We start from the raw sequence: 17,552 nt of genomic DNA, 5'->3' as shown, positions 1-17,552 counted from the left end.
ATTTTAAATGCCTAGGTACTTATAAGAATTAACCATTGATGTTTATGCAATAATATTTTTTAACTCCAATTATAACAACTTATGAGTAACTTTGTATTACATTTTTAAGTTTTTTAACCTAACAACATTGTTGGTATCCACAATAATGTTTTTTTTAAAGTTCATCAAATGGGTAACACTCTGCAGCACGGTAGTTGTCGAGAAGGTATTGAGGATACTTGAGGATTCATTTTAATTATTGCATTTTGTTAAGTAGATGACTTTTTGAACATTGTGTTGTACCTTTCTACCTATCCCAGTGTAAGTTAGAACGATTTAAATTTTAGAGTTTAAATATTCTAAAAGAAAATAGACTCATGATAATTTAGGTTTGAAAAGGGGGCTATAATGGTTTCAAAATGACCGTGATTAATATTAACTAATTTATGAATATTTTATATTCCATTTATATATAACTTTCCGAATGTACTAACTAAATTCACTTGAATATTTAAGAATTGTTAATACCTTAAATGTTGATGAAAGACATAAAAAAATATACATCATTGTAAAACCAATACTTTCATTGCTACTCTCAGAATATGAAAATAAATAAAAATTGAAATTATTTTATGCCTTAATTGTTTTCTAATTGCAAAATATTTTTTAAATTGTGTAGCATAGCTATAGACAATTTTAATATAAACATATTTTAAAAATCCATGTATATTGAGTTATATTTTTTTTTGTAGAGTTACACTAAAAAAAGTAAAAACCAAAATTGATTTTTCTCAAAACCTAATTATGCTTAAGAATTCTTCTTTTTCCGGCGTTTTTTAAAACTACTAAAAATCAACTTTAATCTCTGAAATGCACTTATGCACCAACTAGATTTTCTTTTAAACCAGATTTAATTTGACTTCTTGTCGTATACACAGGAACAAAAAAAATCACACACCAATGTAATATCAATGCATATTATTATTATACACTTAAGTACCTAAAAACATTTTAAAAACTTTAAGCTCGGTAGCTAGTTATTCTGCTTACCTATGACATCTTATGCATAATGTATGTCCCGAAAACCAATTGTCTCTGAGGGAAATCAGTCCATGTTCTTTATCATAGTATCATACCATGTTGGTACATAATTTAGATAAATAAAAAAAATTAACATATTCATTTAACAGAATTTTTATGGATCATTTGAACCCACTGATCGATGGGTACCTGATATCAGCTATTTATTGAGGAATAATGAACTGAACGCAATTACGTATGGAGGAGAAAAAATGACTCATGACAGTTTAAACCACTTAGCATTTAGGATTGGAAAACCTAAAATATGTATAAAAATAGATAATGCTACACAAACAGATGAAACAAATACTGAACAGTCAGGTAACTCTTTTAATTTTAATTTATATTTCCAAACAGTTGTGAAAATGCTTAGCATATTATATAGTAAATTCTTTAGATAAAAAATCAATATAATCCGACAGTTAATAAAAATAGTTTAAGTACTCATGTTTTTTATATTTTTTTATTATATACAATTTTACTGAAATACGCCATCTAAACTCATTGTTGACAATTACATTTTGTTTTAACTTATGAAAATAGATAACAATTTGTAATTAGTAAAAATATTAGTAATTAAAGGTGCTAGCAGCTAAAAAAATTAAAATTAAGAGTTTTGGGACTCCGGTTGGAGAAAAAGGTACTCATGTAGATACTATTATTTATTGTATTTATATTTTTAAGAAATACCTTGTTTTTAATGTTCAATATTTAGAGATAAAAACTAAACATTTTATAAGTTTAAAACTACAAAATAATTTCCAAAATGTGGAGATTCTGTTAAAAATTTTGAACTTTATAGGCTTATAAAAAAAAATGGGCTAATGATGTATTTTAAATGATTTTAAATTGTTATTATAACAACTAAGTATAAATGTATTTATCGTCTATAGTAGGTAAAAAAATTAATATTTGGTCAAAATTTCAAGTAACAAAGACTTACGAAGAATCTTCTACTAAATTTTCAATTATTTTGACCGAGCGAAACTTTTTTTTCGACAATAGTTAAATAAAAACTAAAATGTTCTTAGGTCTATAAATAGCACAAAAAGAATCAAAATATTTTGAAAATTTGGCGGTGTATAAAAATGGTAGTAACAATTGAGCCGGTGAACATTTAAAATGTCTAGACGGTTATTATCAAGGCTGTGAATTTACTAGTGTAATAACTTATTACATTTATTAGTTTTTTAATCAAACCAAGTAAACTAAATCGATTTTGTCAAAAACTTGTTTTACCTTAATATGTTTTCCCTACGCTTTTGAAAAATTCTGGAAATTTTCCATTGAAACTTCTCTAAAATACATACTAGATGAATTTTCACATAAAAAAAAACTAATATTGAAAATCAAAACATTAATTCGACTATTGTGTACCTACACATGCACAAAAAAATCTAACATCATATTGAACATTATATTTAAATAGGTACCCACTACCCTAATGCTAAAGTGCATATTCTTATTGTCAGTAAACGTTGCAAATTTAAAAATGTTTTCCTGTGTTTCATAAATAAAACAAATTTATAGTAAAAATGAAAATGTCTACATTTATTTTTTTTAATTTATATAACAGAACATATTGTAATATCAAATCAACGATTACAACATGTATACTTAGAAGTGTTGAAAGTCACTGATTCACCGTTTGAGATTGAAAGAAGGCATAATGAAACCGAAGTTATTGCTTGGAACAACACAAGGTTCCAGGAACATTTAATCGACTCAGGACTATTGGAAAAATATTCTCAAACTGACTAGATACCTATATCTATAATAACTATAATTTATTGTTCAAATACTGTATGTAATATATTCCGTATTTAATATACACATTTGTTTGATTACCTCATTTTTATTATATTAAATACACAAATGAAATTCCGCAGGTCCATATTATTTGTCCAATTCTAGCTTGGTACATATTTGTACAAACTTTAAATTGACAAATAAAAACTTAGCTGGTAGATATGAGTACGTACTTTTTAAAGCGTTAGTAGCTACTTATTTAAAAGTCGTGACTGTTGTCGTTTGTCTTTAGTTACTAACCCATTGTCACTTTATGTAGTCATTTTAACGGCAAATACGTAATATAGGTTTGTAGGTGATAATGTTCTTAATGATTTTCAAAGATTGAAACCGGTTCATGGTTCACGTGTTATAAAGTTAATTTTTTTTTTTGTTTTCAAACTTCTTAATTAGTTTGTTCATTTTTAAATTAACTGTTCTAGTCCAAGTATTCATTTTAATACCTTACATTGGAAAAAAAATGTTTTTATATATCTATAGGTAACATAATATTAGTTAATCAATTATTGTTTTTTTTTATTATAGGTACTGTAAAAATGATTTATAACATTAATAAATATAAATTTCTTGATTTATTTTCTAATTAAGTTGACAGAAAAGTAAAAATGTAACAGAGTGTTACGGTACTACGTATAGTGTGCAATAACAATGAAAAGTTGATGGCCAAGTGATACCTATAATTAAAAGAAATTAACAAACAATTTAACTTATTTTTAACTGAGTTAAGTTAATATTTTTTTGCACATCATACTTAAACTTGAGTAGTTTAATATATTGTTTGTTAATTAAGTACCTACCCATTGTGAAGTACCAACTAGATTCATTTTTTTTATCAGAAAAAAAAACGTTTACAGGCAGAAATAAAAATTAAAAAAGCGGGTAAGTGGATTTCTCTCTGCTGTATAATAATTAATAGGTTACAAGTGGGACACTGTAATGAATAGGGTTAAATTTGAATTTAATGATATAGAATTATTGTTGACGAAAAACGATTCTGAGCGAAGACGGTCTGACAGTCAAAAAGTTACCAACCAGATTACTTTCCTACCAGAAAAGATGCTGCTGACGACAATCGAAGAACTTTTACCATCCCAAAACGTGATTACAGACACAAAAAAAAAATTAAAAAACACACATCATTGTAAAATCAATACATTTTTCGTCTCACTCGGAAATCGAAATATCTACAGTATTAAAACATGAGTATTTAATATAGACTCATAATAACCAATATTTAAAAAAACATAGGTACCACTATGGACCTCATTGATACAATATAAAAGTTACCAAATAATTATTTTTAAATTGTTTAATATTATGTAATTATAGTGTATTGCGCTACATCGAATACGTTTAAAAACAAGGAATTTAGCACACTCGCAGAGTGAGCTTTACTAAATCGTTAATAATGGATAAACATACCTAATAAGTATAATACGTAGGGCTGTGAATTTGATGCAATATAAAGAACCTTAAAAATGCATTAAAAATGTCAAAAAATGCAATAAAATATGCACTTGAAATGCAAAAAATTATAGTATAAAATTAATTTAAAATGGTTTTTTATTTAATTTGTATATTTATATTAATATTAGGTACAGGATATTATACATTAGTACATGACATGCATAAAAAAGTGTTTATTTAATAAGAAAAATAATAATAAAAATGTTGATTGAATTTGGATTGTCTATACTTAATGCTATTCACTTGAAACATTTTTTTAAAAACTATTAAAATAAATAACTTACAAAAAACTTATGTAGTTATCTAGCCATCGCCTTATTTTATCGAAGTATATACTGCCTGTGTACAAAAACAAATTTTTTTTCAAACATTTTACAGTCAATTGGCGGAATTTGATTAAAAATACTGGAAAATGAACTAGGAAAATATGACCTAAAAATGACTTAAAATATTAAAAATGTCAAAAAATCCAAAAAAAAATGCAAAATAAAAGTTGCTAAAATGAATTCGTAATGACAGTCATAATTAAAATTACGTACTAAGTACTTACAAAGCTAAGTTTCACAATCATCAAAAAAAAATTCACTTTCAAACTACAAAATCACAGCCCTAGTCATAAGCAATAATTAAGAAGTCAGATTGAATTTACGTGTCTGATGTTAGCGTTTCGTCGTCGTTTCCTACAGAAAAATAATATATTCATACGGTCGACGGCCACGGGAATATTTTAACCCGGACAGCCCCATCTAGCGGACAAAAAGCACCCACATGTGCCGTTCACATTATCGTCGTGATAACTGATAACGTCGGCGGTCGATAACACTATCGGTACCGACGATTTTGCATTCGGCTTTGGCTAATATTCCTTGCAGCTCCGGAATTCTTCAAATCCTTAAAGTTCTTGGTGCCGCGTACAAAATATTCACCATGGCGTTGTTCGCTAAATACTTGAGGATCGGCAGTACTGTGAAGCACGGGTAAGTGTTCGTTTTTGATTCAACAATATTATATGAAATAATCGACTCGTTTTGGTACCGTTGTTACATATCATAATATTATTCTCGACCGTCGTGTCTGTTGACTGGAGCTGTGAGTGAAATGTATTTGCTCGTTTCACATTGGGTACATTCAATACGCTCATTACGACTTGTATCATAGTACATTCGATTTCCGTTAATAGTTACGGTTTCTCTGCAGTGGCTAGATGTGGTGTGCTGTGAAATAGCATGGCTGCGTCACTACCCGTCTTGATGCCGTGTTCTGAATCAGCAGTTGACGCTAGTTGCCGCTTCATGACTCTGCTGGGAAACCATACTTTTACAAGTCTTTTAATTGTCTTTTGAATTCCAACATTCTCATAATTCCATCTCTTATTGTCATAAAGCTATCTCCACTACCTTTTCCTTAGAATATCAACATGACAACATCTTACTGTGAATAATATTAGATAATCCTTAGAATAAAACTACATAATACATATAATGACTTTTCACGTTCACTGGTTGTGCTTAGGCGTATTTAATTTTGATACTTATGAAACATCAGTATTAGGTTAGAATTTATTAGATGTATAAAATATATTTTTGTACATCATTCATGATGTTCAATCTATATTATTAAATTTTAACATGTTATATATATATTATCATCTTTGATAAACATGATCTATTTAGTATGAATTTTATTTACTTAAATTTGATGTTGGAGATTACACAATAAATATAATATTTAATCTACTTAAAACATGAACTTGATATTCCAACATAAGCTATTTGATGCCGAAAAATTACAATTGAATTTGTTGTGTGAACCAAAGCATGTTATGTTTTATTTTATATTGTGGTGGGCCAATAACAGACCAGATACAATATTTTATTAATATTTACAATTTTTTTCCTGCCTAATTACCATTGTTTTTTTTTTTTTAAGGTTTAAAGTATTTCCACAATTAACAACTGCTAAATATAGTGTATATCCACCTCATTTTGCTGAACCAGTCTACAAAAAACAAGAATTAGATAAACTTTATGAATCTGGAGAGATTGAGAATTACAAACTGATTCCATTTAAAGCTGCTAGAAGTAACGAAACTTGTTCTATATTTCATGATCCTACAGTTACGTGAGTATTAAGTGATAATTGTAGTATATAAAAGACAAGGAACTCTATATAGCTCTATATTCATTCTATAGTTTCTTGCATACAAAAAAGTCAAGGTACAAATTTACCTAAGACTACTTACACTTCTATAATTGTGTTTCAATAATTTTAGTGCTTGAGCACTGCCCTGCAATAGTCAGAATATAAAATAAAATTTGAATCAAAGTTAAAAACTGTTGTCAAATCAATTAAAACCCATGCAGGTACAAAAAATCATGAAAAAGTGTATTAATTTTAAAAATTGAAATTATTAGTGAACAATAATAATTATTAATGCTATATTATCTTCATAATAAATATAAATTTATTTTGAGTTATTTTATTTAACTTATCCAATTACTTACTCTATTAAAGTTGCTCAAAAAATTGTACCAAAAATGTTTATTTATCAATACTTTTTTTAATTGTGTCATTTTTTTTTCAGAAAATTTGTAAACTATATGCTTCTAAAAGGACAAAAAAAATTGGCCCGAGGAGTCTTAGAAAAAGTATGTAATGATTTTGTATTATTTATAAATTATGATAATATAACTAAATAAAACTATTTAATAATTGTGACATCAATTTTAAATGTATCTTTGATAATATAGAGAATAGAAATTAATGGAACCAGATGAATGGTTAATTAAAACTAAGTACACTCTATCTATTTTAATTGTTCAGTGGGCAGTGTCCATTAATTTGTTAGTGTATATGAAAGATGACCAAAACATTCCAAACAGGAATCACTGTCAAATTCTAATAGCCCCTAAGCCTTTGAAGTTAAGTTTAAAAACTAGTCATCAATACTGTCAATATTTCAACTTCAGTTACATATATATATTTTAATGTAATTTAACCTAACCTAACCTAACCATTTTATAATATTTATTAAATATTTAAATAACATTTAACTAAATTTGGGTCTACTGTAATAAAAGACAAGAGTAATACAATTGTAATGATACCCTCTCTTTAATCATATTTCTCCGTTAAAATTATTAAGTATACTTTGGTTTGCGCTGTACGAATTAAAAAATTTTTCAACTGCATTTATTGGATTATTTATCCATCTTTAGAGTGAAAAAGTCTAAAAAAGTAGAGGTTAAGACTCAAAATGTATTGTAGCTAGTTTTTCTGTAGGGCTATATAGTGTGATTCATTTAACATAAAACATTAATTAATGTCTTGCTTTAAATTAATCACCTGTACTTAATAATTACGATAATAATTTAAAAAATACTTTGGACATTTTTTCTGCAGCTAAACCCTTTCATCTTTTTTTGTGGCATACCAACCCACTCAGCTTAATAAGGAACCATGTTTGAATGTCTCATCATTTTTATATCTTAAATTATGTTTTTTTTTTTTAAATTTTTATTATATTATACATACAATTGAATAAAAAAATTATATATCTTCGGTAAGCATAGCTTGTGTTGAAGGTATAAACTATTTTTATATGATATGTAAATTTACAATTTGATTTTAGGTAATTACATACTTATTATGAACAATACAACACAGTAAATTATTTCTTATAGATTAGGTTTTTAAGAGAAAAAAAAACAAAAAAAGAAAACAGATAACAGAGTTTTCATTTACAGATATAAGTAATTATTGATCTAGAGACATAAACAACCATTTTATAACTAATGTTTTGACATTAAAAATTTTACAGACAATGTTTTTTTTGTAGTTATAGACATAGAATTAAAATAGGTTGGACCAAGGTAGTCCACTAATTTTTGACCAAATGATTTTTTAAAATAACTAACTTTTGCATCATAAGCTACTGTTTCTCTTTTATTTAGATTTAACCAGTTATTTGAGTTATTTACTACCCATAATATAGCAGTTTTTTTTGAATAGTAGGTCTACTGGTAATACATTAAATAATTTGAAATTAATAAAAGTTGAACCTTCGAGAGTGGGTTTATGTAAACATATACTAACTATTTGTCTTTTAGGTATTAACAATGGTTTCAGTGCATTAGCTGAGAGACCTCCCCAAATTAGTAGTCCATATTGTATTATTGCTTGGTATAGGGTTAAATAAATTGTACGAATTACATGCATTGGTAAAATCTCGCGTAATTTATAAAAACTATGACTCAAAATACGAAGACGCATTAATAAATTATTAAATTATTATTATTAATACATGCAGATTCCACCTCTTGTGTTTATCAATTGTTAAACCCAAATAACGTATACTTGAGACTCTATATATGATTTTACAAAGCTTATCATTGCACAAATTATGGCTGTCACAAAAGTGTATCTTTAAATTATCAAAATGTTCTTCTTTGTTATTTACCGTGAAATTCACAAACATTGTTTTATTATAATTTATTGATAGCTTTCTATAATTTATGAACTCTACTACTTTTTTAAATTCTTTTGTTGCTTTTGAACGCACTTCATTCCAGGAGTCTCCTGAGAAGAGGAGGCACGTGTCATCGGCATATGTGGCGATAAGTCCCTCAATATCTAGACTACAAATACTGTTAATATATAGGATAAATAGAATTGGGCCCAAAACACTACCTTGAGGAACACCACAGTTTATATACATTTTATCTCCGGTAATACCATTTATTCTAACCATTTGCCTTCTATTTTGCAAGTAACTCCGAAACCAGTCTAAGCTTGATGATACAATACCAAATTTTTTAAAAGTGTTAAATGATCCACCATATCAAATGCTTTGGCCAAATTACGAAAATCGCCAGAGCTTTTTTATTATTGTCCAGAACATAATTTATAAAACGTTTTGCGCTATATAGAGCATTTTCTGTCCCTAGACCTGGTCTAAATCCAAATTGATTTTTAGATAAAAGTTAAAATTTTTCTAAATATTGTATAAGCCTATTTTTGATGATTTTCTCAAATATTTTAGAAAAATTACTTAGCATAGAAATTGGTCTGTAATTATTTAAACACGATTTGTCGCCTTTTTTAAATATAGGTTTAATTATTGCTAACTTGAATTCTTCTGGAAATATACTTTTTTTGATACTTAGATTATATATATGTGTTAAAGAACCTATTATATCATTATTTACATGTTTTAATATTTGAATCGATACTCCATTACATCCTGCTGCAGTTTCGTCTTTAAGATTTATAAGAATATTCTGAACATCTGAATTTTTAATAATTTCAGTGAAACAAGTGTTGAAAGAGACTCCAGAAGTAGTCTCGTTGTATATCAAAGTAGACTTAATAATATCATTTGATAGTGTTTTCCCTAAGTTAGTAAAATAACTGTTAAATGTGTTGGAAACCATGTACGGGTCGTCACAAGTATTTAAAACTTTATTATTCACTTTAACATGACTAATATCCTCCTTATTAGAAATATGCTTTCCTGTAATCTCATTTATTACTTTCCAAGTAAGTTAAGGGCTGAAAAATACTTTGTCAAATTTATTTTTAAAATATGTATCTTTTGCTGCTCTTAATATAATATTGTTGTAAATTTATTTTTATATTTGTGATAATAAGAAACAAGTTTAGCATTATTTGGATGTTTAGTTACTTTTAAGGATAATTCTTGCTTATGGTGTACAGAGCATAGTAGACCTTGTGTCATCCATTCTTTTATCTTTTTATTTTTTGAGTTTTCCAATTTTATTGTTGTTGAAGAATCTACTATTTGAGATACTTTATTTATGAAAATTTTTACACTGTTGCTTACATCACTTGAATTAAACACCTCAGTCCACATTTCATTTTTAAACTTTTCGTTTAATTTTTTATAATTTATTATTTTAACATTTTTATTAGTAACTTCCTTTTTTTTTATTTTTTATTTCAATAGACAGAATTGTGGAAAAATGATCAGTTATATTGGTCTGTATTACTCCAGCTTCTATTTTGAAGTTAGGATTTTTTTCATTTTTAAAAAAATATGTTCTAAACAAGAATGTTTCATTCCTACTGGAGTTCTAGTGTACACATTGATAAATGACTTAAATCCATTTTCTGACATAATATTATATATTCGTTATTTACATTATCCACACCGATTATGTTTAAGTTAACGTCCCCAATAATAATAATATTTTCATTTGAAAAATTCAATGTGATAATTAAAATATTAAAATAGTCAAACATTTGTGCTTGTTACCTGAAGGTGACCTACATATACATAACAAACTTAGGGATAACTTATCAGTTTTTATAGTAACTTTTACATAGTAAAACACTTTTAATGTTTGTTTTAAATTGCCATTTAAATTTAATGGTTAACACTGTTATGTTAATGGCATTACTAAATGCTTTTCCAATTCGTCCATTCTTGTCACTTTAAACATGTAATCGAAATTGATTAATTTTTTATGTAGGTATAGATTGTAATTATTTATTTTATATAATAAAAATAGGTACTTAAACTTTTATTTTTTTTTTAAAGACCTTTGAAAAAATCAAAAAGCTACAGTTAGAGAAGTATAACAGAGAAACAGATCCTGAGAAAAAAGCTTCAATGATTATAGATCCTATAGTCATACTGAAAAAAGCAATTGCTAACTGCAAACCACTTTTAAAATTGACTGCAGTAAAACGAGGAGGATCTTTTTACCAGGTTTGATTTATTTTTATTATATAACAAAACAATTAATAATTATTTTACTAATATTTTACAGTTTCAATCTTTTCCACATATTTTAAGTTATTAAAAATGCTTCTCTTCTGTTGTATTTATTTTATTTTATTCTTAATACTTATAAGTATTTTTTCGTTACATTTTTATCAATGATTTTCAAATCGATAGCAGTTTTAACTTTTTTCCCATTTTTTTTTTTGCTTGTCTGTAAGTGTGACTTACTTATTTTATTGCATTGTTTAAAGCTCATAATATTGCCTAATTATATTGATAAAAATAACTTACAGGTACTATAATATTAAAGCCGGGGGATGAGGTGACCGAGTGGTCTGACGCGTCCGCTGCGACGCAGCCGGTCGCGGTTCGATCCTCGGCTACCGGGCGGCATTTTTCTCCGGTCAAGTCGCGGTGACCGGAGAACAAGTGCTGCCATCACCCACCCCCGGTGCATGGCAGAAACCTACGGGTGCCCCATTCGAAATTCTGCCAAAAACAAACACACACGTGTTCCCCCCTACCGTCCCAAAATATACAATACAAACAAACCTACAATACAAATCCTACTACAGCTAATGGCCTCAGTTGCCGAAGCTTAAGATCAATAAAAAAAAAAAATATTAAAGCCGATATTTTAAATTTCAAAAGTTAATTGTTATTATTATTTTTATGGTTTTTTTTTTAAGGTTCCAGTACCAATTACAGATAAAGAATCAACATTTTATGCAATGAGATGGTTTGTACAGTGTGGACGCGAAAAAGACAAATCCATTAGTTTTGCTGACTTTATGGCCACCGAATTAATCAAAGCCTCTAATAATGATGTAAGAATGTTTTTAAATTTTTAATATCTCTTAATATTTAACTAAAACAATTTTAATAAAACATCGAATTAAGGGGTTTTAATGAAATTATCTTGATACACTTTTGTAAAATATGTCATGTCTGTTTTAATATATTTATTATTCTGTTTAGGGAAAAGTCGTGCAAAAAAAATTGGATCTACATAAACAATGTGAGGCAAACAGAGCATACGCACACTACCGCTGGAGTTAATTCTTACACATGTTATATATAAATTAATTTAAAATAAGTTATGTAATAAATATTTTTCTTAGTCATAATCATTTTTATGTTTATATTTTTTGTTCCATTTTTTTCAAAATATTAAAAAAAATTACCTCTTACTTATGGATGTTTAAATAAAGCTATGCTTTCAACAGCCATTTTATGCATGGATTTTCAGGAAAATATACAATGCAATAAAGATTAGTATACTTCTTTGAACCAAGGTAATTACAAATATTAATTACTTTTTTTAAATGAGTTCTTATGTCATTATAGTATTTTCTTCAAATTAAATTATACAGCACTAATAACATATCTAGAAAATATTCTTGAATGCTAATTTAAATAAATGGATTGTACACAATATTTTTTTTAGTTACTCATATTTTGATATCTTAATGACAAGTCAAAATTAAATTTTAAAATGTTTGATTATATTAAATGTAATATTATATATTATTATTTGTAATCATGGTTGGTCCAGTTATGCCTCGTGTTGCATAATAATAATAAATAAGGATATGAAAAATATATAATTATGAAATTGGTTAATAAGATATGTAAGAAACAGTCTAATATCCAGTTTGACAATACCCAATTTACCAACGAGTACTGCAAAATGTGTATTTTAATACAAAAATGCAAAATATTTAATATATTATTTAATAATTTAATTTATAATTCTACATACATTTTTCTTACAAACATAAAAAAATTTACTAGAAACTGGAAAATATTTGTTGTAAGTAAAATGTTAAGAATTTTGTTTTTGACTGAATTTCCATGCAACAATATTAATTAATGTGTGTTTACAAAATTATAAACTTCCCGATTTTTAAAAATCTGTTTATACTGAGTTAATTTTGATAAAAAAAAAAATCATTCATATGTAATAATTTTGAACTCTGAGTAAACAAGATGTATTTGGTACTTATATTCATCTAGTTGAACTTCTTTTCCCAAAACTAAGTCAATTCAATGCCTGTGTTAGATGGTTATGATTTTTGTAAGGTATAACTCACATTATTTTATTTAACTTTTTTATGATCATCAATGTTAATAATGTTATATGTACATTTATAATGAGTCTTTATTAAAGACTGTCATTGGGTATTATGGTATCTTGTATATAAAATAGGTACCTATTATCAATTGTATTACTACTCTAAATCATCCATAAAATATTTGTTATCGGAAAAGTGTAAGTTTTTATAAAATTTCTTTATTTGCCTGGTACTTAGAGTCTATTAAAATACACTGAGAATTGATTAGGTAGGTAGTTTAAATTCCTAAATTATCCTGGTTGCAACTTGTTTTTATCAACAATTTTGTTTAAAACTATAAATCCACAACTTTTTTCAGGTGTGCTTGCATACTATTTGCGTTCCAAAGCTTACCATAAATACGAAAAAAGTCTAATCCGTTAAAAAGTTCCCCGGTCGATAATAATGACAATCTACAAAAAGTAGAATTATTTACTGACTATCATTATATAAGAAACATACATTTCATAAGACTCTAATTTCCCTCTTTTATTATAGGAAGAAAACTGCCTACTCAGCGACATCCGACTCATTACCTACGTTCGAAATTCAATGCTATGTTGTACAGTTTTCCATAATATATTTCTGTTCATCGATGTTCTGACAATGAATTTAGGAATGTAGAATTTCATATTTCGACATTTTTTTGAGGATAAGTGATCTGTAACATTTGCCTATAACGATGTTACATTTTTCTACAAGATCATGGAAATGAATATCAATGTGATCCATAGATTTGAAAAATTAGAAAAATGGTTTAAAATTGTATTTTGAAAATGTCATTGAATACCTACAGTAATAAAATGTATAAATGCAGTATACCTATCACCTATGTGTCCCTTTAGTGGACAATATGTATTATGTAGACAGCCTGACAGGTATCATTATTATTAATAATTTACAACATGGTAAAACTAAGAATTTGAATGCCGTCCAAACTAAGGAAAAAATCATAGCACGCTATTTACTCAACATTTTTCCTCTTCAAGGAAAGTCAACGAATCACAATTTCTTAAAATATATGTGTTTGTAAATAAGCAGGTTACATGACAACGAAAACCTTACGAAAAATCGGCCAGAAACGAAAAACGCTTATCCAGCACAAAAAAACATAATATTTATGTTAAAATAAATAATATACAACTTTTACAGGGTTAAAATAAATTTTGATTTATTTATAGCCATTTTTTCTTCTATATAATACATAATAATATATAGAATCTATTTTAATGACACGCATATTTTTTTACTTGAATCAGTAGGTAGTTAAAAGTTATTTATTTTTAGATGTTGCCAATACTCTGTTGTAAATCTTCTAGATCACATTTCAATTGTTTTAGTTCCGTTTTATACATATCGTTATTCGTTTTTGAGGCATATTTTTGGATCACAGCTTTTGTGCTGTTGGATAGACCGCATGGAGGCTCTGTCATGGAACATGTTGGTTTACAACACGGATCTGGTTTTTTTTTTGGACAACAAGGTGTTGGTTCACAACAAGGTTCGGGTTTCTTTTTCGGGCAACAAGGAGTTGGTTCACAACAAGGTTCGGGTTTCTTTTTTGGACAACAGGGACTTGGTTCACATTTCTTTTTTGGACAACAAGGACTTGGTTCGCATTTCTTTTTTGGACAACAAGGACTTGGTTCACATTTCTTTTTTGGACAACAACAAGGACTTGGTTCGCATTTCTTTTTGGGACAACAACAAGTTTCGACGAAACACTTGATTTGCTCAATTTTTTCCGACAATAGACACATTTGTTTTAGTTGACATTCCCTCTCGTAAACTTTATTTTTCAGTGCGTTTATTTCCGTACACTTACAGTCAATGTCTTGCTGCAACTCAGCCATTCTTCTCTTCAAGCAACATATTTCATTATTCTTTGCACAAATTTCATCTTGTAATTTCTGTACCCGGTTTTTCATTTCTAAGTGATTCTTTGCACTCAATTTATTCAATTCTATTAATTTTGAAGAAAACTTTTTGGATTTACATCTCTCGTCGTTTAGTTTACACATTGCATCGTCGTATTTCATTTCTAAGTCATTGATTTTTTTGCAACTTGCTTTCAACTCGTTTGTTAAGGCTTCACGTTCTTGTAGAAACCTTTCTTCCATACGGGCAGCAGCCATTTTCGCCTCACATAGGCTCTTTTTTGTGCAGTTTAACTCCGTATTCAAACCCGCGATCGTTTCGTTTAGTTTATTGCATTCAGTTTTGCAATCCTCAAGTTCTTTTCGAACTTTACACAGCTCTTGTTCATTGCATTTCAAATTTGTCTTCAATTTATTAACGCAACTGTTCTTTTCTTCCAATTCCGCCTAAAAATATAAAACCAACTGTATTAATATATTTTCAACAAAATATTGTAAAGTATTATTATTTAAAATTTGGTATGTGGAATGTTGGTCGATCAGTGACTGTGGAATAAATCTAATAGGTAGGTGCATAAAGTAAAAAAACTCAAAATTCAATGAGCTTACACCTCATAGCTTACCTATATTATATATTATTATGTGACTGCATGGTTTGTGGTTAATCTAACCTTAGGCAGTACAAGTAGAGATAACCTAGGTTAAATGTAACGTGTAAACCATAATAATTTGGCAACTTTTTTCTTAATTGTTGTATTATTTGACTGGTGATAGTGAATAAGTCTTCAAAATTGCTGTCTGGGAATACAGCGAAAATATCAAACTAAACACGCGGCCATACCAAATTTAACAAAATTAGTTAAATTAAATTGTGCGTGAAAACAAGATTGGAAAATTAATTATAACAAATAATGTTCTACCTACTTTTTGAAAAATATAAACCTAAGTACCATCATTAGTAGACAGTAAAATACAATTCACTGTTCCAGGAGTAGGTAGGTACCTAACTTTGTGTGATATGTGAAAGAATTTGAAATTAGTATAATATAATATTATTTTATTTTAAGTTATTTAATTCGGTGTTTCATAAATTTAGATTTATTCGATTAAAATGTTTAAATGATCTATAATTACTTTTTAAGTGTATAATAACGGTCGGCAATTTTTTTTAGTAGGTACCTACTTAATTGTATCGTTCTAAAATTATGAAAAGAAATTATTTACTTTAGTGGTACATAATTCTTTCTGAACACATTTCAAAGTTGTCTCAGTCTCTGCTAACTGTGATTGTAATTTACTTTCATTACATTTTAGAACTTTTATTTGACGACTTATACAGTTGTTGGTGTCTTCTAGTTTCCCGTACTTGAGCTCCCATTGGTATTCTGAATTTGCAATTTTCTTAAGCTTTTCGGTTTGTTGGTCACACTTATCTGATAATTCAGCAAACGCTTTCTTATGATCTTTCATATTTTTTTCGTTACTTTCTTCAAATTGTTTGTAAAGTTCTCGTAAGTTATTTCTGTCAGAAACAACTGAATCAAACTCTTCTAGTTTTTTATTCAACTTACAAATTTTTTCCTTTTGACAGGATATAATCTCTTTCAACTCTTCCATTGTGTCGTCTGGGTACATCTAGATAAATACAATTTTCGATTATGTACTGTGTATAATACTCTGTAGTCTATAACTTACTTTGTATCGATTTATTATACTTTGTATGAATTTAGAATAAAATTTAAATGTAACTGATGTTATGACCTACTAATTTGTTGTAAGTTATTGTAGTTAATTTACTGTTTGTTTAATATCAAACGAAATGTCCGTTGCTATACTTATAATATTAAAATCAAAATTACCTGAAATTCAATAATAGTATAGATGCCAAGATAATATTTATTTTATTACATATTCAATTTTTTAACATGAAATTATATTTGTCTTTCTTTGAACCAGGATAAATTCTATACTTATATAATGTTCAAATATAAACTCACTATTATTATCTAATTATTGGCTATTGTACTATTTTATATAAGTTATACATTTTATATTAACCGTATATTTACAGTACCCAAAAGCTTACAAATACATTTTTTAGATAAAAACAAAAATTTAATTTTTTACAACATATAGGTGCTATTTACTATAAAAATATTTAGATTAAATAATATTTATGCGCATAATTAACCTAGATTTAGCCTGTTTAGCTACGACGAGACTCGAATTATAATATAATAGTTAAATTTATTTAAGTATAGTTTACTTTAACTTTATAGTATCTAGATACCAATGATCTGAATTAATCTGGTAAACTAAGTCCCAATAGTAACAATACACTATAAATGCTATGGGTACTACCTATTGTATACCTATATATATTTAAATAATTATTCAATTAATAGCCTTTTTATTTGGGCACCCATTTTTTAATAATGGCTATTATGCACCTAAATTAAATACTATTTTTGTTATGATATT

The 17,552-nt window shown here is 27.3% G+C and overlaps 2 protein-coding genes across 2 annotated transcripts; one reads left to right on the top strand and one right to left on the bottom strand.

The window, feature by feature from the left end:
- The first annotated feature begins 5,152 nt into the window (after positions 1–5,152).
- Positions 5,153–12,210, top strand: LOC111036374 (28S ribosomal protein S7, mitochondrial). The gene is made up of 6 exons (XM_022318381.1): positions 5,153–5,312; positions 6,265–6,456; positions 6,920–6,983; positions 10,895–11,065; positions 11,770–11,907; positions 12,059–12,210. The coding sequence occupies exons 1-6, from the start codon at positions 5,263–5,265 to the stop codon at positions 12,137–12,139; spliced, it is 696 nt and encodes a 231-aa protein (XP_022174073.1). The 5' UTR covers positions 5,153–5,262; the 3' UTR covers positions 12,140–12,210.
- Positions 12,211–14,477: 2,267 nt separating this feature from the next.
- On the bottom strand, positions 14,478–16,706 carry LOC111036342 (keratin, type I microfibrillar 48 kDa, component 8C-1-like). The gene is made up of 2 exons (XM_022318338.1): positions 16,296–16,706; positions 14,478–15,518 (listed from the first exon to the last, which is right to left on the bottom strand). The coding sequence occupies exons 1-2, from the start codon at positions 16,704–16,706 to the stop codon at positions 14,478–14,480; spliced, it is 1,452 nt and encodes a 483-aa protein (XP_022174030.1).
- Positions 16,707–17,552: the final 846 nt, after the last annotated feature.

This window comes from Myzus persicae, unplaced genomic scaffold (assembly GCF_001856785.1).
Source record: "Myzus persicae strain clone G006 unplaced genomic scaffold, MPER_G0061.0, whole genome shotgun sequence".
NCBI classification, from domain to species: domain Eukaryota; kingdom Metazoa; phylum Arthropoda; class Insecta; order Hemiptera; family Aphididae; genus Myzus; species Myzus persicae.
The sequence above is the reverse complement of the archived record's forward strand: the minus strand, read 5'-3'. Positions and strand labels throughout refer to the sequence as shown.